The sequence below is a fragment of the Scyliorhinus canicula genome, chromosome 6 (assembly GCF_902713615.1).
Source record: "Scyliorhinus canicula chromosome 6, sScyCan1.1, whole genome shotgun sequence".
NCBI lineage: Eukaryota > Metazoa > Chordata > Chondrichthyes > Carcharhiniformes > Scyliorhinidae > Scyliorhinus > Scyliorhinus canicula.
The window spans coordinates 105388273-105413328 of NC_052151.1; the positions used below are offsets into that span (position 1 = coordinate 105388273).

At 46.2% G+C, this 25056-nt stretch overlaps 1 protein-coding gene across 2 annotated transcripts in view; it reads right to left on the bottom strand.

Annotated features, from left to right (window-relative positions):
- tmem244 (transmembrane protein 244) overlaps positions 1-24025 on the bottom strand; it is a 155403-nt gene extending 131378 nt beyond the window's left edge. For both annotated transcript variants that reach the window (XM_038799809.1, XM_038799807.1), the window contains exons 1-2: positions 23865-24025; positions 23531-23616 (exon numbers count right to left, since the gene is read on the bottom strand). In XM_038799809.1, coding sequence (XP_038655737.1) covers positions 23531-23616; positions 23865-23897 — 119 coding nt within the window. In that variant the 5' untranslated portion in view covers positions 23898-24025. The remainder of the gene's footprint in view (positions 1-23530; positions 23617-23864) is intronic.
- Positions 24026-25056: the final 1031 nt, after the last annotated feature.

A 25056-nucleotide genomic window follows, 5' to 3' on the forward strand; every position in this document is an offset into this window, starting at 1 on the left:
GCGTGCAACGTACTCCTAGAGTACTCCGCTTTTCAGAGGGCAGAGCATCGCCACAGCGGCGCCGTCCCCACTGTCTCCATAGTGGATTCTCTGCCCTGTCGCTGAACGTGATTTTGGAGTCGGGGATCAGAGAATCCAGCCCAGGATCTTTCTTCCTTTCCATCTCCAACACCGAGGCCTTCAGCACCTGAGAACCTCGGAGCCTGTTCTCTCTTCTGCTGCTTCATTACCAGTTCTTTTCCTTCCATTAAAGCCTTCCTGACACTTATGTAACAGCTGCTGTAAGTTGAATGCATCTTCCCTCAAGAGGGACAGGTTGCCTTTGATAACTGCAGCCTCGCAGTATGTTGTGCTCAGCCCGTAGACTGCTGGATTAACTGCTGCGTTTGCAGAAACTCAACAACTCTTTACACACTAGGCAACATGTGACAATCATATTAATGACGAGGCTGCAGAAAGTCTGCTTGCCTGAATGGAAGCAGGGTAAAACACTGCAAACCCTGCACCATATATCAGGTCTAATTGAACAGTTCTGCTTGTAAAATAACAGCAACTGGGCAGCTGATCACAAAATCTGCTCATAATTTACAATCAATTGACAGTCCATGGCTGGACACTAATTTTGCCTTGAGATAGGCAATTCAGGGCACCAGTTGGTGATTCATCTGACAGACTTCAATTTCTGTCACCGACAGTGAATTGGTAGTACCATCGCTGACTGAGCTGATTAGATCTTGAATCACAAAGTTGTCAGACTGCACTTCTGTCAGGTGTCGAGAGGTAACTAACACAAGGGAAAACCTATGAGACTTAATCCTTAACGCTATGCCTGTTACAGATTCATCTGCCCCCAATGGAATTCTAGGAATGATCACTGCACAGTCCTTGCGGACAGAGTCCCACCTTTACAATGAAGATTCCATCATGTGGTACTACCATCATGCTAAGTGTGATAGACTAAGAACGGATGTAGCAACTCAAAACTAAGTGACCATGAAGCTCCATGAGCCATGCATAGCAACAGAACTGTCAATCACCACATCACATCCTGAGAACCCAGCATACCATTCACTCTGCCATCACTATCAAACTAGATTACCAGAGCTGGTTTAAATAGGAGTGTAGTAGGGCAAGCCGGAGTTGCAGCAGACATACCTGAAAGTAAAATATTAACCTGATGAAACTACAACCCAGGACTATATACAGTGCATGCAGTGGAGGCAACATACTGGCAGAGCTAAATTATCCCACAACCAACAGCTCAAACCTCAATAGCCCTGCCACATCCAGGCACGAATGAAGGTTAAAGAATTAAATAACTAACAGGTGGAGGAACTTCAATGAACATCCCCATCCTTAGTGGTGACAGAGCCCAGCACATGACTGCAAAACAGAAAGAGGTGGATTCTCCGGCCTTCCCAGCCGTGTGTGCCTCGGAAGCGCGCTCTCGCCGGCAGCGAGATTCTCCGTTCCCACCACCGGCCAATCGGATTTACCATTTTGCAAATGGGCTGCCAGGAAAGTCGCGGGCTTGGGTGCGCTGCTGGCGGAACGGGGAATCCAGCCGGTGGAAAATTCACCCCAAAGTGTTTGACACCATCTTCAGCCAGATGTGCAGATTTAGTCAGCAACAACCTGCTAACCAATGCTCTGTTTGGATTCTGATGGTACCCCATTTGGATTTGGACCTCCTTAGAAACCTAACTCCAAATATGGACACAAGAGTTGAACTCTAGATGTGAGGCAAGTGTGATTGCCTTTCATTTCAAAGCAGCATTCCACCAAATGCGACACTAAGGAGCCCTAGTAAAGTGTTTGGAGTCATATCTAACACAAAGGAAAATGCCTGTGGCCGTTGACGGCAAATGATCTCAGCCCCAGGACATTCGTGCAGGATTTCCTCAACGGGACATTCTAGGCCCAACCATCTTTAGATGTTTCAGCAATGATCTTTGTCCCCCATCTTAACTTCAAGCCTTAGGCTGTTTGCTGGTGATTCCAGTGTTCAGTTCCATTTACAATTCCCTAAATAATTAGATTCCCGTACCAGCCTCTCCGAACAGGCGCCGGAATGTGGTGAATAGGTTTTTCACAGTAACTTCATTTAAAGCCTACTTGTGACAATAAGCGATTTTCATTTCATTTTTCATTTCATATTTCATGGCATTTAACCACCAAAAGCATGCAGAAATCACCAGGAGCAGAAACCTGGACCAGCCACATAAATGGCATTGCTTAAAATAAGTCGGAGGCTGGGTTTTCTATGGAAAGATGGCGTATTGTCTGACTCCCGAAATCCAAGGCCTGGATGAGTGCAGCTCCAACAACATTCAAGAAGCTCAATACCATCCAAGACACAGCAGTATTCTTGGCATCCTATCCACCACCTAAGCATCTATTACCTACCCTATTAGCATAACATGGTTGCAATGTGTATGATGATATGCACAAGCAATCGTGCATATAATAATGTACACAACCTCCAACAAGCAGGTAGCAGTGTAAACCTACCATGTGACTCTGTGCCTATGGAGTTGGGAGTAAGTTGTGTTGATGGATAGGCGTATTTTGCAGTAGCTCTAGAATAATTAGTTAGTGTTAGTGATTTGTATTATATTTATTCCAGTTATCTTTACCACACATTTGTTTTATAATAAACTATTTTAACCAGTCAAGAACTAGATGCTTCATTCAGACCGGCCAGTCTACAGAGCATGACATTGTACCAGGATTGAAGGTTAACTAAGAACAAGGAGCTCCTGCAACAATCCGAACAATTAAAGATAACTACGAATAAGAAATAAAGTACAATAAGAAAACAGTATTTTTCTACTAACCTGGTAAGCTGCTCGCAACTAGTACGCAACGCACGGTCAAAATGCGAAGCCCAGGATGGAAGGTCTCAAGGCAGCTTAACAGCTTTGGGTTACCGGTAACGTAGACCAGGCATCTTCAATGTCGGGGTCGCGACCCCGCGGGTGGTTTGTGGGCGTGTGTTGGGAGGGTCGTGGAGCCGTCCGTTGAGGTGCTCCCAATTGCGCACATTCGCGCGCAACAGCTGCAGCAGCCCGCTTTTAACAATGCCAGCTGCACGCAGCCTTCTAAAAGGCCGCGACCATATAAAAAAATGAGGTCGCACTGCGCGTGCGTGCTCGCTGATCAGTGCGCATGTGCAGAGTTTTGTGCATGTGCACCGATGAGCGGGCACGCATGCGCAGTGTGGCCGCATTTTGTTGATATGGTCACAGCCTTTTTGAAGGCCCCCTCCCCCCCACCTCCCCACCCCCCCCCCCACCCCCACCTCCCCACCCTCCCCCCCACCCCGAAACTAGCATCATCGGACCCACTCGCAGAGATCCAGCGCCATGGCCTCCATCTCACAACTCGCCTGTATCTATACCGCGCTCATCCTGCACGACGACGAGGTCACCGTCACCGAAGACAAACTCAATGCCCTGATTAAAACAGCTGGTGTGACCATTGAGCATTTACGGCCTAGTCTGTGTGCCAAGGCATTGGCTAATATTGGCGTCAATAGCCTGATCTGCACCTTGGTGCTGGTAGCAGTGCTCCAGCTGCTGCAGCAGTTGTTTCCACCGCTGCCCCTGTTGCTGCTGAAGAGAAAAAGAAAGAGAAGAAACAGGAAGAATCTGACGATGACATGGGCTTTGGTCTCTTTGATTAAATGTGCCGTGCAACAACATTGTTACAATTTACAAAAAATAAATAAAAATTGAATATAAAAGCTGGCTGCTGTGACTGTTGCCCGCAAATTTGCGCAATGGGAGACGCAGAAGATTTTTTAAAAAATTCTATGTAATCTTCCAGCCTGACGGGAAGCAGAGGGCAGGTCACGCCCCCCGAACATCGCCATCACATGCTTTGGGCGCCATTGCGATTCCTTCATTTTGTCAGCAGCAAACAAGGTAAGAGAAAATGGTGGGACACGAAGGTCGGCCGGCGTGGGTTGCGAAGGTCGGCCAGCCTGGGTTGCGAAGGTCAGCCGGCGTGGGCCATGAAGGTTGGCCGGCATGGGTTGTGAAGGTCAGCCGGTGTGGGCCGCGACGGTCAGCCAGCGTGGGTCGCGAAGGTTGGCCGGTTGGTAAAATTGGGTCCCCGGAAAAAAATTTGAAAGACACTGACGTGGACGAGAATTGGTGGGTGTTCAAGCAGCAGTTCATACTCTATGTTGCAGCCCTTGGTCTGCAGTTACAGTCTGACGAGAGGTGTATTGCGTTGCTGCTCACTGTAGCAGGTCCCCAAGCAATTAAAATTTTGACATGCTTGTTTTCGATAGCGAGATGGATAGCAAGCACGGCAGCACAGTGGTTAACACAGTTGCTTCATAGCTCCAGGGTCCCAGTTTTGATTCCCGGCTTGGGTCACTGTGCGGAGTCTGCACGTTCTCCCCGTGTCTGCCTGGGTTTCCTCTGGCTGCTCCGGTTTCCTCCCATAGTCCAGAGATGTGCAGGTTAGGTGGATTTGCCTTGTTAAATTGCCCCTCACTGTCCAAAAAGGTTAGGTGGTGTTACTGGATTACGGGGTTAAGGTGGAGGTGTGGGATTAGGTAGGGTGCTCCTTCCAAGGGGTGGTGCAGACTTGATGGGTCGAATGGCCTCCTTCTGCACTGTAAATTCTATGATTGTATGAACTTCGATGAAGTTCTCAAGCAATTCTCCTAACAAAATTGAAACCTTTGAGCGCTATGTATTTTGCATGCACACCAGAAATCGGGCGAGGCATTTGATAGTTTTCTTACTGACTTGCGGTTGAAGGCGCAGTCATGTAACTTTAGTACCCTTCAATCGTCAATGATACACGATCAGATTGTCTGTTTGGGATCTCTAACAATAAGACACGCAAGAGACGTCTAAGAGAAAATGAGCTTCAACTTGATGATGCTATCAAAATATATCACGCGAGTGAGCTTGCAGCAAAGCAGATTAACACATTGGGCGAGATTCTCCGCACTCCCGACGGTGCGGAGAATAGCGTGGCTCGTAAAATTTTACGGCCACGCTGTTCCGACGCCCTCCCGCTATTCTCCCCCCCCCCCCCCCACGCCCGACTCCCGATACGAATCGCTGCCGCCGTTTTTTTACGGCCGGCAGCGATTCTCAGCTGATCGATGGGCCGAGTTCCCAGCCCTTTACGGCTGTTTTTACGAACGGCAAACACACCTGGTCTGGCCGTTCGTAAAAACGGCCGTAAACTCTCGATTTTTAAAACCATGGCACCGATTGGCACGGCAGTACCACGGCCGTGCCAAGGGTGCCATGGGCCCGCGATCGGTGGGCACTGATCGCGGGCAGCGGGCCTGATGCCCGCGCACTCTTTGTCCTTCCGCCGCCCCGCAGTATCCATTCGCGGGGCGGCTGAGGGGCATCCCGGCCCGCGCATGCGCGGGTTTCGCGCAAATGCGCGATGACGTCATCCGCGTATGCGCGGGTTGGAGTCTTCCAATCCGCGCATGCGCGGCTGACGTCATATGACGCGTCAGCCGGCGCTAACTCTGGCAAGCGGGCTTAACGAAATTCGTTAAGCCCGCAATGCCGGAGTTTACGGCGTCGGGATGCTATCGGTTCCCGGTCGGGAAGGGGGGGGCTGGCGTCAAAGCCGCCCGGATTTGACGCCAGCCTTACGATTTCTCCCCATATGGGAGAATCTCGCCCATAGAATCTCCGGCACTTTTGGACAGATCACGGCCGCGGCCGCTGGTCCCATCAGGTGGGGCGAAGGCATTGGCTGGGCTAATGGTTGAAATGGGAGGGGTGGACCCTTGGAGGTTTCTGCACCCGAGGGAATGGGGGTACTCGTTTTTTTCAGCAGTCCATAAGGTATACTCGTGGATTGACTTTTTTGTGGTGGGAAAGGCTTTGCTGGCTGGAGTCAAGGGGTCGGAATACTCTGCAATTGCTGTGTCAGGTCACGCTCCACATTGGGTGGATATGGTGCTGGCGAAGGGTGTAGCGCAGAGGCCGGGGTGGAAACTGGATGTGGGGCTTTTGGGGAACCAAGTGTTCTGTGAGAAAATTGAAAATGTAATTAAGGAATATGTCAGTTTCAACTGTACGAAGATTTTGAAGGCAGTCGTCTGGGAGGCTCTAAAGGTGGTGGTGAGGGGTGAGGTAATATCGCTTAAGGCCAGGGTGAACAAAGAGGAGGGGTTAGAGCGGCAGAGGGTAATAGATTAGATGTTGGAGGTAGATAGGGGTTATGCAGAGAATGGGGACCCAGCGAAGCTGGAAAAGAGGAAGGAACTACAGGCGAGCTTCGACCGACTATCCACCACGAAGGCGGTGCGCCAACTGAGAAGAGCAAGGGGTGCAGTTTATGAACATGGAGAGTATGTTAGCAGGTCAGCTCCGGAGGGAGGCAGCGGCAAGGGAAATTCTTCAGGTGAGGGATAGGGTAAGAAAGTTGGTGGTGGCTCCGGAGCGGATTAACAAGGTTTTTGAGGAGTTTTATGAGTGGTTGTACAGGTCAGAGCCATCTGGGGGTGACCGTGAGATGCAGGAATTTCTAGATGGGTTGGAGTACCCGAGGCTTGGGGGGGGGGGGGGGGGTGTGGACAGGGCTACATTAGAGGGGGCGATAGTTGAGCAGGAGATAAAAGATGCGATTGGGAGGATGCAGTTGGGGAAGGAGGCAGGGCCGGATGGGTTTTTGGTGGAATATTATAAAAATTTAAGGATAAGTTGGCACCCCTGATGGTGGGGATGTTTGAAGAGGCAATAGGGAAGGAAGTGCTGCCGCAAACTTTGGGGCAGGCATCGATTTCACTGTTGCTAAAAAAAGATAAGGATCCGATGGAGTGTGGGTCGCATAGGCCCATATCACTTCTGAATGTGGATGCAAAAGTATTGGCGAAGGTACTGGTGGGTAGGCTGGAGAGGTGCCTCCCGAAGGTGATAGATGAGGATCAGACAGGGTTCGTGAAAGGGAGGCAGCTGTTTTCGAACATTAGGACTAGGAGAGTTCTGAATGTTGTGATGGCACCAGCGGAAGGGAAGGAAACAGAGGTGGTTGTGGCATTGGATGCCGAGAAGGCATTTGACCGGCATTTGGGATTGGACCAAGATTTGTGAACTGGGTAAAGTTATTATATAAGGAGCCGAAGGCGAGTGTCCGCACAAACAACATCAGCTCGAGATACTTTTCTCTCCACCGTGGGACGAGGCAGGGATTTCCTATTTCCATCCTGCTGTTTGCACTTGCGATTGAGCCATTGGCCATCGCATTAAGAAATTCGGGACCAAGGAAAGGAATAGTGCGGGGGTGGGGGGGGGGGGGGGGGGGGTGATAGAGCATAGGGTGTCCGTATATGCCAACGAGTTGCTGCTGTATGTGTCGGAACCAAGTGCGTCGATAGGAGGAATATTGGAGTTACTGCCGGTATTTGGGTCTTTCTCGGGGTACAAGCTGAACCTGGACAAGAGTGAGCATTTTTTGGTGTCTCGGCAGGGGGTGGGGGCAGGGGTGGGGGGGCTGCCATTCCGTAGGGCAGGGACTCACTTTAGGTATCTGGGGGTGCAGGATTCCCGGGAGTGGGTGGGTGGGGGGGGGGTTGGGGGGCGGCGCTCCACATGTACAACATCACTAGTTTGGTGGGGAGAGTGAAAGCCGACCTGGCAAGGTGGGACGGTCTCCCTCTGTCACTGGCGGGTTGGGTACAGGCGGTTAAAATGAATGTGTTGCCGCGATTTCTGTTTATTTTTCAATGCCTACCGACTGTCCTGCCAAAGTCTTTTTTCAGGGAGATTGCCTCGTTCATATGGGGAGGGAAGGTGGCCAGAGCAAGAAAGGTGCTCCTACAGAGGGGAAGGCAGGCAAGGGGTCTGGGTCTCCCAAACCTGATGTACTACTACTGGGCGGCGAATGTGGAGAAGGTGCGGAGCTGGGTCAGATTCCCAGTGGGGAGCTGGGTTGATTCCCAGTGGGTCAGAATGGAGGAGAGTTTGTGCAGGGGGTCGGGATTGAAAGCACTAGCAACAACGCCGCTACCGATAGCTCCAGGGAAATACTCAGGGAGTCCGGTAATAATAGCTTCATTGAAAATCTGGAGGCAGTTTTGCCAACATCTCGGGTTGGGGGCAGGGTCAAGGGAAATGCCTATTCGGGGAAACCACAGATTTGAGCCAGGGAGGTGGGATGAATATTTTCGGAAATGGGAAGAGAAGGGGATTAAGACACTAAAAGATTTGTTTCTTTGGGGTCGGCTTGCAGGAATGAGGGAGCTGGAAGCAAAGTAGGGGCTGGAGCAGGGAGAAATGTTTAGATACATGCAGGTTTGGGATTTTGCCAGGGAGGAGATACAGAGCTTCCCGGAGGAACTGGCCTACACCATTGCTGGAGGAGGTGCTGACGACAAGGGGACTGGAGAAGAGGGTAATGTCAGCGGTGTACGGAGCTAATTTGGAAGAGGATAAAGCACCATTGGAAGGGATCAAAGCAAAGTGGGAGGAAGAGTTGGTAGAGGTTATAGAGGAGGGGGTCTGGTGTGAGGTTCTCCGGAGAGTAAATGCCTCCACCTCATGTGCGAGGTTGCGGCTGATACAGCTCAAGGTGGTATGTAGAACGCACCTCACGAGGGCGAGAACGAGCCGATTCTTTGAAGGAGTAGAAGATGTGCGTGAGCGTTGCGGCGGGGGGCGGAGGGGGGTGGGGGGAGGGTGGGGGGACTAATCACGTTCATATGTTTTGGTCCTGTCCAAAGCTAGGGGAGTAATGGAATAATGGAAGGAGGTTTTTAGGGTAATTTCCAAGGTGGTGCATGTGAAGCTGGACCCGGGTCCCCGGGAGGCCATATTCGGGGTGTCGGACCAGCCAGGGTTGGAAACGGGTGCGGAGGCAGATATCGTAGCCTTCGCCTCGTTGATCGCCCGAAGGCGGATCCTGCTGGGATGGAGAGCAGCCTCTCCACCCTGTGCCCTGGCGTCTCGGGGGGACCTGTTGGAATACTTGACCCTTGAGAAGGTTAAGTTCGAACTGAGGGGAAGCTCGGAGGGGTTCTACAAGTCATGGCCATTATTTATTCTGCACTTTCAAGAACTAGATAACATCGAACATTAGTTTTGGGGGGGATGGGTGGGAGGGTTGGGGGGGGAGGGGCGCTGTGTATATTGAGGATGACTATGGGTAATCCCTGATTCCTTTTTGTCATTTGTTTATGTAAACATGCAGGCTGATGTCTGGGGGTTGGTGGGAGGATGGGATCGTTGTTATTGTTATGGGAATTGACATATCTGTTGTCGATTATTGTTTATTGTTGGTGGGTGTAAATTTGGGAGAAAATGTGAAAAAAGAAGAGAATAAAAATATATTTTTTTAAAAATAATCTCCGGCACTTTGGCGTAAAGGTAGAAGTGACATTAGTGTAGTGACACACTTGAGTAAAAAATGTGGTCCCAGCGCAGGCAGCCATTTTGAGCAGCCGGCCCGATCCTCCATTTCATGCCCGCGATGTGGCAGACGACATTTGCCACACCAATGTCTAGAGTTTGGAAAGATATGTCCCCAACTCTAACAGCAAATATAATTTTGTGACACAATGCTTTTCAGGAAAAAAGCGGAACGAACAATAGTTATCAACACAGTTGATGAAGTGTGCCTCAAAGACTTGTTCTTTATTGACATGATTACTAGTGAAGACAAAAATAGTCAAGTCATGCCAAATGATAATGCTTTCTTGACAATTTGCAGTAATAGTGAATTAGATGCAACTACTCCAAAAGACAAATGATCAGTTCCATTAGTAATTAATGGCACTCTAATAAACTTCGACACAGGTATCAATTTGTCAGATTTAAAAGAGCTGAGAATTAAGCCACAAGTAGTGAACAAAGCAGCATTGTTAAGAGACTACAACACAAATGAAATAACAACGTTAGGAACGTGCAAACTCAATGTAAATGTGAAAAATTGAGTTCACACTATAATATTTTCCATTGTAGCAGCGGAACATGAATCTCTGCTAGGAGTCGAAGCCTGTGAGGAACTTCAGCTAGTTAAGCAGTTTTATAGTGCAGGCAGTTCTGCGGCCAGCCCACATGCCTCAGTAACCTCCATACTGAAGGAATTTCCTGAGATATATGAAGGCTTTGGCATTTTACCTTACACGTATAAAATCCAATTAAAGGAGAATGCAAAGCATGTAATACACACGCCAAGACATGCACCAGCTCCATTGAAAGACAAATTAAAGGCTGAGCTAGAAAGGATAACCGCTTAAGGTGTAATTAAGCACATAGAAGAACTTATAGACTGGGTAAACTCTAGGGGTTCCGTCAGAATAAAGGAAGAGATCGTCAAAGACGCAGTCTTGCAAAAGGTGAGAACATATCTCCATGAGGGATGGCCTAAAGATTCGTACTCATGCTTCTATAATATAAGAGCAGAGTTAAGTGATGCAAATGGACTTTTGCTTTGAAAACAAAGAACTGTAATTCCGCACTCATTAAGCTCAGTGATTCCAAGCAAAATCCATAAAGGGCACACAGGAAGCAAAAAATGCAAGAAAAGAGCCGAAGACACAGTCTATTGGCCGAGATATTGAAGCAATGGTAAAAAACTGCACACACTACAGGGGAGTGAGCAGCATCGCACGGTGCAGGAAGCTAAAAAAACTGCACATGGTGGAGGAAGCTTAAGTTCGGTCAGCTGAAAGAGTCCATTACTCCAAGTTTAGAGAGGAAAATGATCTTTCAAGAACGGAGGCAAAGGAGTTTTGAGAGCAAATCCACAAAGATTTGAATCTGCGAGACACCAATCACTGCAGCCAGATGACACAGTCAGACTGGAAGATTCTAAAGGGAATGGATGGTCAATATATGCGAAGGTACTGTGAAAAGCAGACCCAAATTTGTATCTAATCATTATTGATGACGGCATAATCTTAAGAAGAAACATAAGAGCACTGCTGAAAGTTCAACAATCTTTTGTAAAGAAAACGGCAGAAGAAGTGAGTAGCAGTCCTAAGACAGCTGAAGAAGATACAGTTCAGCATACGGAGCCACAACAACAGGATAAGACACAACAATACAAGAGGAACAACGAGCAGCATCCACAGCTAAGTAACGTCAGAAGTTTAGCAGCCACTGAGAAGATCTACAAGGCATCCTGAGAGACTGAATTTGTGTTGGACTGTAAATAGTTGAATGTTATAATGATTTATGTATGTCATATTGTACTCCAAAAAATTTAAGTCATGAATGTAAATAGCATAACTACATTTCCAAAGGAAAGAGGATGTGATGATATGCATAAGCAATCTTGTATGTAATAATGTACATGACCTCTGACCAGCAGGTGGCAGTGTAAACCTACCATGTGACTCTGTGCCTCGGGTAGTTGGGAGTAAGTCGTGTTGGTGGATCAACATATTTTGCAGTAGCTCTAGACTAGTTAGTTTGTAATGTATTTGCTCCAGTTATCTTTACCACACATTTGTTTTATAATAAATGATTTTAACTAGTTGAGAACTAAGTGTTCTGTAGTGTATCATTCATACAGGCCAGTCTACAGAACATGACAGTGTGCACTTTCACTGTAGCAATTTATTAAAGTTTTTCAGCAGCACTTCCCAAACCCACAGACTGCACCACCAAAAAGGACAAAATGTAACATACCAGCAACTCTAAATTCCCCCCATTCACACAGTCTGACTTGAACATACATCATTTAGTCAAAATCCTGGAATTTCCTGCCTAACAGCGTTGTGGGAGTATGCACCGCAGCGTGGTTCAAGACGAAGCACTTTTCATTTCGTACCTCCTTCTCGCACATTGTCACATATCGCTCTCAAGCTGAGATCAGGTTGGATTTATTCGTGGGTTTTGAGCGGGTCACGCCTAAATCATTTGACGAGAGCTATGAGAATGTTGCAGAGGCTGACTTATGAGTTTGTTTGTCGTCTCCAACTAAAGTAAGCGAGTGAAGTCTATATAGAATCCATTTCCGAACATTCGGATCACAAATGGGTGAACCCATGTGCTGCATAACTGGATTATCCTGTTGGTGTTTTATCGAATGATTGTAGAAACCGCCAAAATAATAAACCTGCTGCAGGAAGTGCCAGTGAAGCAGTCTTAGATTTGAACTGATTACTCATTTTGTTGTACCTCATCACAATATGTCTAGACACCTTTCTCTCCTTTCCGGGATTACGGTTGCCATGGTGAAATGCATTGGAGTTTATTGTGATGTTATACAGAAGAGTGTGCAATAATGCAATGGCTGACTGATACAATAACATAACTGCATCTGCCACCACAAATTACCTTTGTTCTGGTTTCTGAAACAAGTAAAAATGTGATAATCATATCACAAAATTTCACTCCAGAGTAAGCAAATATCTAATGCAGCATAAATACTTCTTGGCAGCCAACACAATGAGCGCTGAGATAGGCTTTGAATGCGGCGATCTCTGGATCTTTCTAAATAGTTTTAACTGTGTGTAAATTGTTTTTAAAAGAAAAAAAATGAAGCATCCACCACAGTCTAAACAGGTTAGCACAGTAAACATTCAATATGAATTCAGAGGTTTTTTTTGTTTTATAAACATAAAGATCATAAAGTCAATCTGATTACCCTGAAAGATGATTCAGAAACCTTTAATACTTCTTCATTTGTATAATGCCAGCATGTCAACTACTTCTATGTTAATGTCAGTGAGATATCTGCCCCTCCGGTTCTTGAACCATGACCCTCCAGCAGTAGGTGGATACTCAAATGTAAACCTACGAGACACCTACCGACAGTCAATAGATTTAAAATCCTTGACGAGCATACTGACACTGGTGCTGCATCCTTTGCAGTCAGAATTAAATGGCCAGCTGACACTAAGATAATGGAAATAAAATTTCAAGTGCTGATCTAACATTTTCCTGCAGTTTTACTTTCATTTGACTCCTGACTGTGGCAGACCAGGATCTAGGCAACCATGTCGGGAAGTGTTTTACAAACTTTTCTCCCGGGACCCACTTTTACAAACCTTTGGGAACCACGGCGGCTGACTTTCTCGACACACCATTTTCACTAACCTTTAATGCGACAGGTGAGTCGACTTGTTCCTCACAATCTTACTTGCTTTGTCATTCAGTTTTACATTTCTGCTAAGGACTTCAGCTGATGATTTAAGTTCTCAAACTTAGAAACATACATAGAAAATAGAAGCAAGAGAAGGCCATTCGGCCCTTCGAGCCTGCTCTGGCATTCATTATGATCATGGCTGATCATCGAGTTCAATACCCTGATCCTGCCTTCCCCTCATATCCCTTGATCCCTTTATCCCCAAGAGCTATATCTAGTTCCAACTTGAAATTACAGTGTTTTCACCTCAACTACTTTTTCTGGTAGTGAATTCCACAGATACACCACTCTCTGGATGAAGAAATGTCTCCTCACCTTCGTCCCTTATCTTCAAACTATGACGCCGAGATCTGGACTCTCCCCACCATCGGGAACATTCTTCTGAATCTACCCTGTCTAATCTCGTTATAATTTTATATGTTTCTATAAGGTCCCCCCCTCACTCTTCTAAATTCCAATGAATGTAATCCAAACCAATTCAGTCTCTCTTCATGGCGGCATGGCGGCATGGTTAGTATGGTTGCTTCACAGCTCCAGGGTCCCAAGTTCGATTCTTGGCTTGGGTCACTGTCTGTGCAGAGTCTGCATGTTCTCACCGTGTCCGCGTGGGTTTCCTCCGGGTGTTCCGGTTTCCTCCCACAGTCCAAAGATGTGTAGGTTAGTTGGATTGTCCATGCTAAATTGCCCTTAGTGTCCTAAAAAGGTTAGGTGGGGTTGCTGGGTTACGGGGTTGGGGCAGAGGTGTGGGCTTGGATCAAGTGCTTTCCAAGGGCCAGGGCAGACCCGAATGGCCTCCTTCTGCACTGTAAATTCTGTAATTATCTAAGGAAAAATACTTAGATTCATCTGACAGTCACACCATCCCAGGAATCATCCTGGTAAACCTTCGCTGCGCTCCCTCCATAGCAAAAACATCCTTCACCAGACGAGGACACCAAAACTGCACACAATACTCCAAATGTGGCCTCACCAATGTCTGTACAATTGTAGTAAAACATCTCTATTCCTCTACACAAATCCTTTCGCTATGAAAGCAAAAATACCATTTGCCTTCTTTACTGCCTGCTGTACCTGCACGCTTACTTCCAGCGATTGATGCACAAGGACACTGAAGTCTTGCTCAGTATCCACCTCTCTCAATTTTCACCCAATCAATTAATAATCTGCCTTCCTATTTTTGCTACCAAAGTGTATAACCTCACATTTATCAGCATCATACTTCGTCTGCCATGCTTGTGCCCTGTCCAAATCCTGCTTAAGTATCTCTGCATCCTCCTCACAGCTCACCCTCCTACCAACATTTGTATTATCTGCAAATTTGGAGATACTACATTTAGTTCCCTCATCAAAATCATTAATATATAATGTGAACATTGGGGTCCGAGCACAGATCCCTGCGGTACCCCACTAGTCACTGCCAATTGGAAAAAGACCCATTTATTCCGACTTTTTGCTTCTTGTCTGCGAACCAACTTTCTATCCCTCTCATGACACTATCCGCAATCCCATGCACTTTAACTTTACATAGTAATCTTCAATGTGAGACCTCGTTGAAAGCGTTCAGAAAGTGTAAATAAACCACATCCACTGGTTCTGCCTTGTCAACTCTACTAGTTACATCTTCAAAGAATTTGAGTAGATATGTGAAGCATGATTTCCCTTTCAGAAATCCATGCTAACTTTGCCTGATCATACCACTGCTTTCCAAATGCTGTGCTATGAAATTCTTGATAATGGACTCCAGCAACTTCCCTACTACCGACATTGGTATTGGGGAATGAGCCCAGCCAGGTGGTAGAAGTTTCAGTAGGGGAGCATTTCGGGAACAGTGACCACAATTCAGTAAGTTTTAAAGTGCTGGTGGACAAGGGTAAGAGTGGTCCTAGGGTGAATGTGCTAAATTGGGGGGAAGGCTAATTATAACAATATTAGGCGGGAACTGAAGAACCTAGATTGGGGGGATGTTTGAGGGTAAATCAACATCTGACATGTGGGAGGCTTTCAAATATCAGTTGAAAGGAATTCAGGACCGGCATGTTCCTGTGCGGAAGAAGGATAAATACGGCAAATTTCGGGAACCTTGGATAACGAGAGATATTGTAGGCCTTGTCAAAAGGAAAAAGGACGCACTTGTCAGGGCTAGAAGGCTGGGAACAGACAAAGCCTGTGTGGAATGTAAGGAAAGTAGGAGGAACTTAAGCAAGGAGGCAGTAGGGCTAAAAGGGGTCACGAAAATGCATTGGCAAATAGGGTTAAGGGAAATCCCAAGGCTTTTTACACATACATAAAAAGCAAGAGGTAGCCAGGGAAAGGGTTGGCCCACTGAAGGACAGGGGAGAGAATCTATGTGTGGAGCCAGAGGAAATGGGCGAGGTACTAAATAAAGACTTTGCATCAGTATTCACCAAAGAGAAGGAATTGGTGGATGTTGAGTCTGGAGAAGGGTGTGTAGATAGCCTGGGTCACATTGAGATCCAAAAAGACGAGGTGTTGGGCGTCTTTAAAAATATTAAGGTAGATAAGTCCCCAGGGCCTGATGGGATCTACCCCAGAATACTGAAGGAGGCTGGAGAGGTAATTGCTGAGGCCTTGACAGAAATCTTTGGGTCCTCACTGTCTTCAGGTGATGTACCTGAGGACTGGAGAATAGCCAATGTTGTTCCTTTGTTTAAGAAGGGTGGCAAGGATATCCAGGGAACTACAGGCCGGTGAGCCTTACATCAGTGGTAGGTAAATTACTGGAGATAATTCTTCAAGACAGGATCTACTCCCATTTGGAAGCAAATGGACATATTAGCGAGAGGCAGCACGGTTTTGTAAAGGGGAGGTCGTGTCTCACTAACTTGATAGAGATTTTCGAAGATGTCACTAAAATGATTGATGCAGGTAGGGCAGTGGACGTTGTCTATATGGACTTCAGCAGTAAGGCCTTTGACAATGTCCCTCATGGCAGACTGGTATCAGGTGGGACCTTTGCTGTTCGTAGTGTATATAAATGATTTGGAGGAAAATGTAACTGGTCTGATTAGTAAGTTTGCAGACGACACAAAGGTTGGTGGAATTGCGGATAGCGATGAGGACTGTCAGAGGATACAGCAGGATTTAAATTATTTCGAGACTTGGGTGGAGCCCTGGCTGATGGAGTTTAATCCGGGCAAATGTGAGGTAATGCATTTCGGAAGGTCTAATGCAGATAGGGAATATACAGTGAACGGCAGAACCCTCAAGAGTATTGACAGTCAGAGAGATCTAGGTGTACAGGTCCACAGGTCACAGGTCACTGAAAGGGGCAACACGGTGGAGAAAGTAGTCAAGAAGGCATATGGCATGTTTGCCTTCATTGGCCGAGGCATTGAGTATAAGAATTGGCAAGTCATGTTGCAGCTGTATAGAACCTTAGTTAGGCCTTAGTTAGGCCACACTAGGAGTATAATGTTCAATTCTGGTTGCTACACTACCAGAAGGATGTGAGAGGGTGCAGAAGAGATTTACCAGGATGTTACCTGGTATGGAGGGCATTAGCTATGAGGAGTGGTTGAATAAACTCGGTTTGTTCTCACTGGAATGGGGGACATAGACAGAGTGGATAGTCAGAGGCTTTTTTCCCAGGGTAGAGGGGTCAATTACTAGGGGGCATAGGTTTAAGGTGCAAGTGGCAATGTTTAGAGGAGATGTACGAGGCAAGTTTTTTACACAGAGGATAGTGGGTGCATGGAACTTGCTGCCGGAGGTGGTGGTGGAAGCAGGAACAATAGTGACATTTAAGGGGCATCTTGACAAATACATGAATAGGATGGGAATAGAGGGATACGGACCCAGGACGTGTAGAAGATATTAGTTTAGACGGGCAGCATGGTCGACACAGGCTTGGCGGGCCGAAGGGCCTGTTCCTGTGCTGTACATTTCTTTGTTCTTTGTTCTTTGTTATTAGGCTCACTGTTTGATACTTCCAATTCTCTCTATAATAATAATAATAATAATAATCGCTTCTTGTCACAAGTAGGCTTCAATGAAATTACTGAGAAAAGCCCCTAGTTGCCACATTCCACCGCTTGTTCGTGGAGGCCGGTACGGGAATTGCATCCACGCTGCTGACTTGTTCTGCATTACAAGCCAACTGTTTAGCCCACTGTGCTAAATCAGCCTCTCTATCTCCCTTTTTGAATAGCGGAATTATATTAGCCATCCTCCAATCGGTAGGAACCATTCCAGAATCCAAGCAATTTTGGAAATTCTCTGTAAATGGATCTACTATTTCTAGGGCTACTTCCTTAAGTAGTCTGGGACAAAGATGATCAGGCCCTGGAGATTTACCCGCCTTCAAACCCAGTAATTTCCTGAAAACCATTTCCCTACTAATACTAATTTCCTTCAGCTCCGAACAGAATCTTGATTTTTCAGAACTTCCAGTACATTATTCATGTCTTCATATGTGAAGACAGAAGCAAAGTACGAATTTCATTGTTCCCCATTATGAATTGCTCCGTTTCTGACATTTGTTTTTATTAATCTTTTCCCCTTTACATACCTGTAGAAAATTTTACAGTCACTTTATACGTTCTTTGCTAGCTTACTTTCATATTGTATTTTCCCCTTCTTACTCAATCCCTTGGTCTTCCTTTGCTGAATTTTAAACTGTTCCCAATCCTCAGGCCTACTGCTTTTTCTTGCTAACTTGTAAGACTATTCTTTGAATCTAATAATATCTCTAATTTCCCTTGTTATCCATGGTTTGGGCACGGTTCCCTTTGTGCTCTTGCATCAAATAGGAATAAACAACTTTTGGAGTTCACCCATTCATTCCTTGAATGCCTGCCATTGCCTGTCCACTGTCCTTTCTTTCGGTATTGTTTCCCAGTCCATCATAGCCAACTCATGCCTCAGCCCATCATAGTTACATTTATTGTGATTCAGGACCCTGGTGTTAGACTCAACTTCCACACTATCAACCATGATAAAGAGTTCCATCATATTATGGTCCCTCATCCCCAAAGGTTCTCTCACAACTAGATTGCCAACTAATCCTTTATGATTGCACAATATCCAATGCAAGATGGCCTGTTGTCCTGTTAGTTCCTCAACGTATTAGTCCAGAGAAACATCCCGTTCACACTCCAGAAATTCCTCCTCTATTGTACTGTGACTACTTTGACTCATCCAATCTAGATGCTGTTAACATCACCCATAATCACAGATGTTCCTTTAACACATGCCTCTCTGATTTTCGGATTTTCTCCCGAATATTATCACTGCAGTTTGGTGGTCTGTGCATCATCCCTTTGAATGTTTTTGCCGCGAGGTGTTTCTTGACTCAACCCAGATTCCACATTGTCTGTGCTAATATCTTGCCTCAATATTGTATCACTATTTTATTTAATCAATAATGCAACTCCACCACCTTTTCCTTTATTTCTGTCCATCTTAACAACTGAATAGCCATCAATATTTAGTTCCCATCCTTCGTCACCTTGTTGCCTTGTCTCTGAATTCCCATTATATCATACCGCTTTATATCTATCTGTGCAACTAATTCATCCATTTTATCTCGAATGCTCCGAGCCCTTTTAAAATTCCTTGACCAGTCCTTACTATTTGTTTACAATGCCATTTTCTGATACTGGCATTTGATTTCTCTGCTTATCACTTTTTTAAATTCTTCTTGCTGTGTTTTTCTTTTGTTCTTCATTCCCCTTGCTCTGAATCCTGACATAGTGTTTTTTTTCTTTTTTAAAAATTTTAGTGTACCCAATTAATTTTTTCCAATTGAGGAGCAATTTAGCATGGCCAATCAACCTGGCCTGCACATTTTTGGGTTGTGTGGGCGAAACTCACGCAAACACGGGGAGAATGTGCAAACGCCACACGGACAGTGACCCAGAACCGGGATCGAAACTGGGACCTTGGCGCCGTGAGGCACCAGTGCTACCCACTGCGCCACCATGCTGCCCCTGAATCCTGACATAGTTTCCCATCCCCCTGCCATATTAGCTTAAACCCTCCCCAACCGCTCCACCAAGTAACCTTCCTATACATCAGTCCCTGTCCCGCCCTGGTGTAACCCTTCCAGTTTCTCACTATATCCTTTGAAACAAATCAGGAGGTTGTCGTCAAACTCCCCATGCTAGATCTTCAAATGTCTTTGACATTTTGAGGATTTGAAACTTTCATTTGCCAGAACTTCCCTGCACATAACATGTACTTTACATCCTGATTTGCATTGGCACAATTAACAAAGCCATACTTCAAGAAATCATGATGTGAAGATGCCGGCACTGGACTGGGGTGGGCAGTCTCACAAGTCTTACAACACCAGGTTAAAGCCTAACAGGTTTGTTTCGAATCACTAGCTTTTGGAGCACTGCTCCTTCCTCAGGTGAAATCATATTTACAATGCTTTGTTTCCTACTTCAGTTTTTTTTTGCCTAAAATAATCCATCTTCAGATCTGCGCAGTCCTGTAGCTAAAAAAATGGAGGAATCTCTCCTCCGTGATTTCCGCCAAGAACACAGACATATAAGGCACGTGACATCAGGGTGCGTGCCGGCGCGTGCTCTCTGCCGTTGCTTCTGTCCAAAAAATTGCATGTTCTATTTAAAAGCCGGTTATGGCCAGCATTCTCTATTTAAAAGCCGGTCGCGGCTGTCATTTTCAATTTAAAAGTTGGTTACGGCCGTTGGGCATTCTCCTGCAATTGGGAACACCGTGACTGATCACTCAGCGACCCTCCCGACACCCGTCCACCACCCACCCACGGGCTGTGACCCGCAGTTTGAAAACCACTGATGTTGGGTTTCATTCCTCATTTATCACCTGTTGTGCAGCCATATTCCAAGGTGCTACTGCCGCTTTCCGGGGCATGCTGCAGGAATCCTGGCAACATGTTAGATAACAGATTACTGGACTGCTGTAAAACCTGAAATCACCTTTCAGAATGCTACTTGCAGCCATGGAAATACTCTGAGCTTGCATAACTTCAGTCTGAGCACGGGATTGGAGAATCCCGGCCATTCTTTCAAAAAGAAGTAGATACTTAAATTTAAGTAAGAGACGCAAACAATAGTTAAGTTAAGTCGAGGTCAGGTAAAATAAAATAGTAATAGTAAATGAAAGTGAAATAAAGTTAACATGAGGTAAACAAATTGAAGCCATGACAGGACAGCACAGTCATGTGGAATGCGTGTCCTATAATATGTGGGAAGTTGTGAATGCTACCAGTGTCATGGGCACCCCCATGTGCAAGAAATATCTTCAGTTGCAAAAAGTTGAGCTTTGGATTTCAGAGATCGAGCAGTGGCTGGAGTCACTGTGGTGCATTCACAAGTCTGCGAGCTATGTGGATAGCATGGCCAGGGAGGTGGTCTCACTGCAGCTTAGGGACGTGGCAAAAGAAAGGAATTGGGCGACCACCAGATAGTCCAAGACAACCAGTTAGATAGTGCAGGAGTTCCCTGGGGATCAAGTCCACTTCACAATTGGTTTTCTGTTTTGTATATTGGTGAGGGTGTTGGTTCCTCAGAGCCAGGTATGTGGCGCCACAGGCAGCTCTGCTATAAAGGAAGGGAAGAAGAAGAAAGGAAGAGCAGTAGTGACAGGGGTTCATTAGTTAGCGGAACAGAGACATTCTGCGGCCACTCCAGGATGGTATGTTGCTTCCCTGGTGCCAGGGTCAAGGATGCCATGGAACGGCTGCAGGTCTTTATTTGTGTGTAGGGTGATCATTTCGAAGTTGTGGTCCGTGTCGGTACCAATGACTTGGATAGGAAAGCCGAAATTAGGCAGCTAGGAAGGAGATTGGAAAGCAGAACTTCTAAAGAAGTAACCTCAGGATTACTCCCAGTCCGATGTGCTAGTGAGTATAGAAATAGGAGAAATGAGAAATAGGAGAATTGAGGAATTAAACACCTGTGGCTGGAAAGCTGGTAGAGGAGGGAGGATATCAGATTTCTGAGGCATGGAGAGCAGTTCTGGGGAATATGGGACCAGAATAAGCTGGATGGTCGACACCTGAACAAGACTGGGATGAATATCCTTGCAGGGAGATTTGCTAGTGCTTTTGGCGGGGGCAGAAGGTGGAAGATTAGCAAGTGATTCTGAACGACAAAAGAAGGACAGGTTAAAAAGTGTCCAGCTTTGCACTGCTGCCTCATGGCACCGAGATCCCAGGTTCAATCCTGGCCCGGGTCACTGTCCGTGTGGAGTTTGCACATTCTCCTCTGTCTGCGTGGGTCTCACACCTACAACCCAAAAAGGGGCAGTCCCATTTCTAGGAGTGTCCCACAGACTCCCAAATAGTGGCGGGGATTTTAAGAGCAAACATGTAAGCACATTTCTGAATGCAAAAACAATTGGGCAGTAATGGTTGGAGACTTCAGCTACCCCTTTCATGCATAATGACTGAGACATTATCAGTCCTGAAAACAAAGCCAAATCCCAGATGGTGGATAAACGTCCTTTGTGGAAGTCACTATAAAGAAGGAAGGTCACATGGCCCAAGACTCTGGTCTCTTGAGCAGTTGAATATTACCTTTCTGAGCTATGTAGTCAGTCCACTGTTTAATGTCCAACTGGCAAACCATACAGAGGCAAACTTTGTCCAGGTTGGACCACTGCTCCATCTAACCTGACTGCTGGAAGATGTTGTACTCTCACCTACAGAACTGACACCATTATTGTGTGTCTACTTCAACTTGCAATATCAACGATACTTGACATCACCAGTCTCCAGTCATTGAATACATATATGAAAGATTCATTCCTTGGACGGAGTTTGGGACAATGAAACTTGCACAAACAAAAATTAACTTTCTCTGTGTTCCTTGTGCTGTAAAATCACCTTTGCTCTGTCCCTCCCTTTATTGTTGAATGTGGAGTTGGACATTTCTAACACTCCTTTTCATGGGTTTTGAATGTATAAAATGAACTGATCTGCTTAGTTAATCCTAACTCGAGCTTGCTGTGGGATTATTTGTAAAATTAATTCATACAAAAATTAAGGGATTGCCAAAATACACCACCACATATTCTTGATAAAAAAACAAATTCAAAAACTTGCCAGGATTCCCAACGGCCAACACCGAAATCGGAAAACGCAATTGGGCAGAGAATCAGTTCCGACGCCGAAATTGCGGCGAGAGCCGATTTGACACTAAATCACAATTCTCAGTTGCCTCAACAACAGCGTCAATGCATTCCGGATCGCACGTAAAATAAACACCGTTTGCATGTCATTAGCCTGGTATTCTCCGGTGTCTCCGTGATTCTCCGCCTCCGAAGGACCGAATATAAAAGATTAATGTGATACGAATACTATACCATTCACAGTGATATGAGAGAACACATGCCCCACATCTAGAGGCCAATTTGGCATTGGACTGAGCCCAGTGTAGAAACAAGCATAGAAATAGCTCCTAGCTTGAACTGTAACTACGTATATAGGGCGAAATTCTCCGACCCCCAGCAGGGTCGGAGAATCGCCTGGGGGCGCCTAAAATCCCGCCCCCGCCGTGGCAGAGATTCTCCGCCACCCGGGAAGTGGCGGCGGGGGAATCTCGCCACTCCGATCGGAGAGGTCCCTGCGGTGATTCCCTGGCCCGGATGGGCCGAAGTCACGCCGCTGGGAGGCCTCTCCCACCGCCGAGGTTTAAACCACCTCTGGAACGGCGGGCTCAGCGGCGCGAGCAGGCCCCCGGGGTCCTGGGGGGGGCGGGGGGGCAATCAAACCCTGGGGGGTGCCCCCACGGTGGCCTGGCCCGCGATCGGGGCCCCCCGCTCAGACTCCGGGCCAGTGCCCTGGGTGCACTATTTTCTTCCGCGGCCGCCACGGCCTCCGCTATGGCGGAAGTGGAAGAGAACCCCACATCGCGCATGCGCCGGCAGTGACGTCAGCGGCCAGCTGCCGCTAACGTCACTGCCGGAGCATGCGCATACCGGCGAAAGCCTTTCGGCCAGCCCCGCTGCCGGGGGCGCCGGTTTTTTGCGCCGGTCTTCTGGTGCTAACCGCTCCAGCGCGGGGCTGGCCCCCAAAGGTGGGGAGAATTCCCCACCTTTGGGGAGGCGTGACCCCTGAGTGGTTGGCGCCACTCCCCTACGCCGGGACCCTCTGTCACGCCGGGTAGGGGAGAATGCCGCCCCTTATTTGTACATAAATATTAGAGATGAAAAAAGCTAGGGGAAAGCCATTAATTCACATTTTTTGCAGAGGTGCTGGTTCATCTTTATGCATGCCCAGTGAAGGAGAAGTCAAGTTTGCGTATGATACCACTTGTGATAAAATAGATCATCTGACTCTCTATGTCACATTCATACACCTACAATGGCTGTGTGGGTGAAGCATTGGGAAACTGGGCTATCTTTGATGATAAATAGGGACAAGCAGATTCTTCAAGACATCTGAGTTTTAACATTAATGTGCTGATTTTCCCATAACATCAGGAATTCTCACCTGAATGCTCCAAAGAGCATGCTGCCGGTAATGTAATATACAGCATAGAAGGTCATCAAACATATCAGTAATTGTAGGAGGACTGTCTGCCAAAAAAAATCACAAGATGAGAATTGTTAGATTCAATAAAAATTTTTAGAACTGTTTAATTAATTTTGACACAAATTCAAAATCAAATACAAAAAATTTGCAATGCAGAGCAAACTAACTGAATATTTTGGCTTCATCACTCAGGCTAATAACAGTAAAACTGAAACAGGCTTTGTACGATCTTTATCCTAATACCGAAGCCCAGATTATTCAATACATACAAAGAATTGTGTGTGTTTGATACCTTTGTATCTGTGACCTTGAATTTCACTGCCATGTAAACATTTAGGCCTAAGTCAAGGAAAGGTCCCTCCAAAAGTGGTAGACATGGTCAATAGCATCCTTTTTCCTTTCAGTGCGTTTTTACAGGTAATCATTTCAGAGTGACAGGATTATGTTATCAAGAAAAGCAGTGTGAGCCGTCTGTCAAATTCAATAAGGCAATCACATGGGAGAGATGTGAGCTTAGTGCTTAGATATTCATGCTCTGGGCAGCACGGTAGCATGGTGGTTAGCATAAATGCTTCACAGCTCCAGGGTCCCAGGTTCAGTTCCCGGCTGGGTCACTGGCCGTAATAAATTGCCCTTAGTGTCCTAAAAAATAAGGTTAATTGGGGGGGTTACTGGTATAGGGTGGATACGTTGGCTTCAGTAGGGTGATCATTGCTCGGCACAACATCGAGGGCCGAAGGGCCTGTTCTGTGCTGTACTGTTCTATGTTCTATGTTCTATGAAACTATCGCCAAAAGTAAGACATATCATAGTTCACATGTAAGTGCATTACTCAACCTTTCTTCCAAAAGTCTTATTTATCCAAGTAACTCCTGTAATTGAAATAACCTGGAAGCAAAGTAATTCCTCCTGGTTCACAATCTAAGTGAAACTCAGCATGCAGAGGAAATATATTTGTTAAGAGTAAAGGGTTAACATCAAAAGCACCTGATACTGATGTAACTATTGATGTACTATGATGCAATGTCACATTACCAAGAGACAGATCTGCTGGGAAGAGAAGTACAACCTTGTGTGGAGAACTGAGATGTATATAGATCTGTAAATAAACAAGAATGGTTTTCACGAATAAGTTTATCTTAATATTCTTCAGGTAACAAGCAAACCATAAAGAACCCCAACAAGATCCTGAGCTTAAAGAATCCTGCTGCAGACACCATGAAGTAGCTTCATAGTCTAGAGTATGTGAGCAGCAAGTCATTATTAACAACTCATTACTATGTACATATTTACAGTGGTGGGTACAGGTGTAAAACTGACTCCAGTCCAGCTCTTTACCCATCTCTATCCACCTCCAAACTGACCCTGGCTCTGGGTCATATGCCACCTCACCACACTGTTTGGGAGGTACTGTAGTCAGTCCCAACTTAACCATGAATTTAAAATGAAAGCAAATTACATTGGATGCTGGAATCTGAAATCAA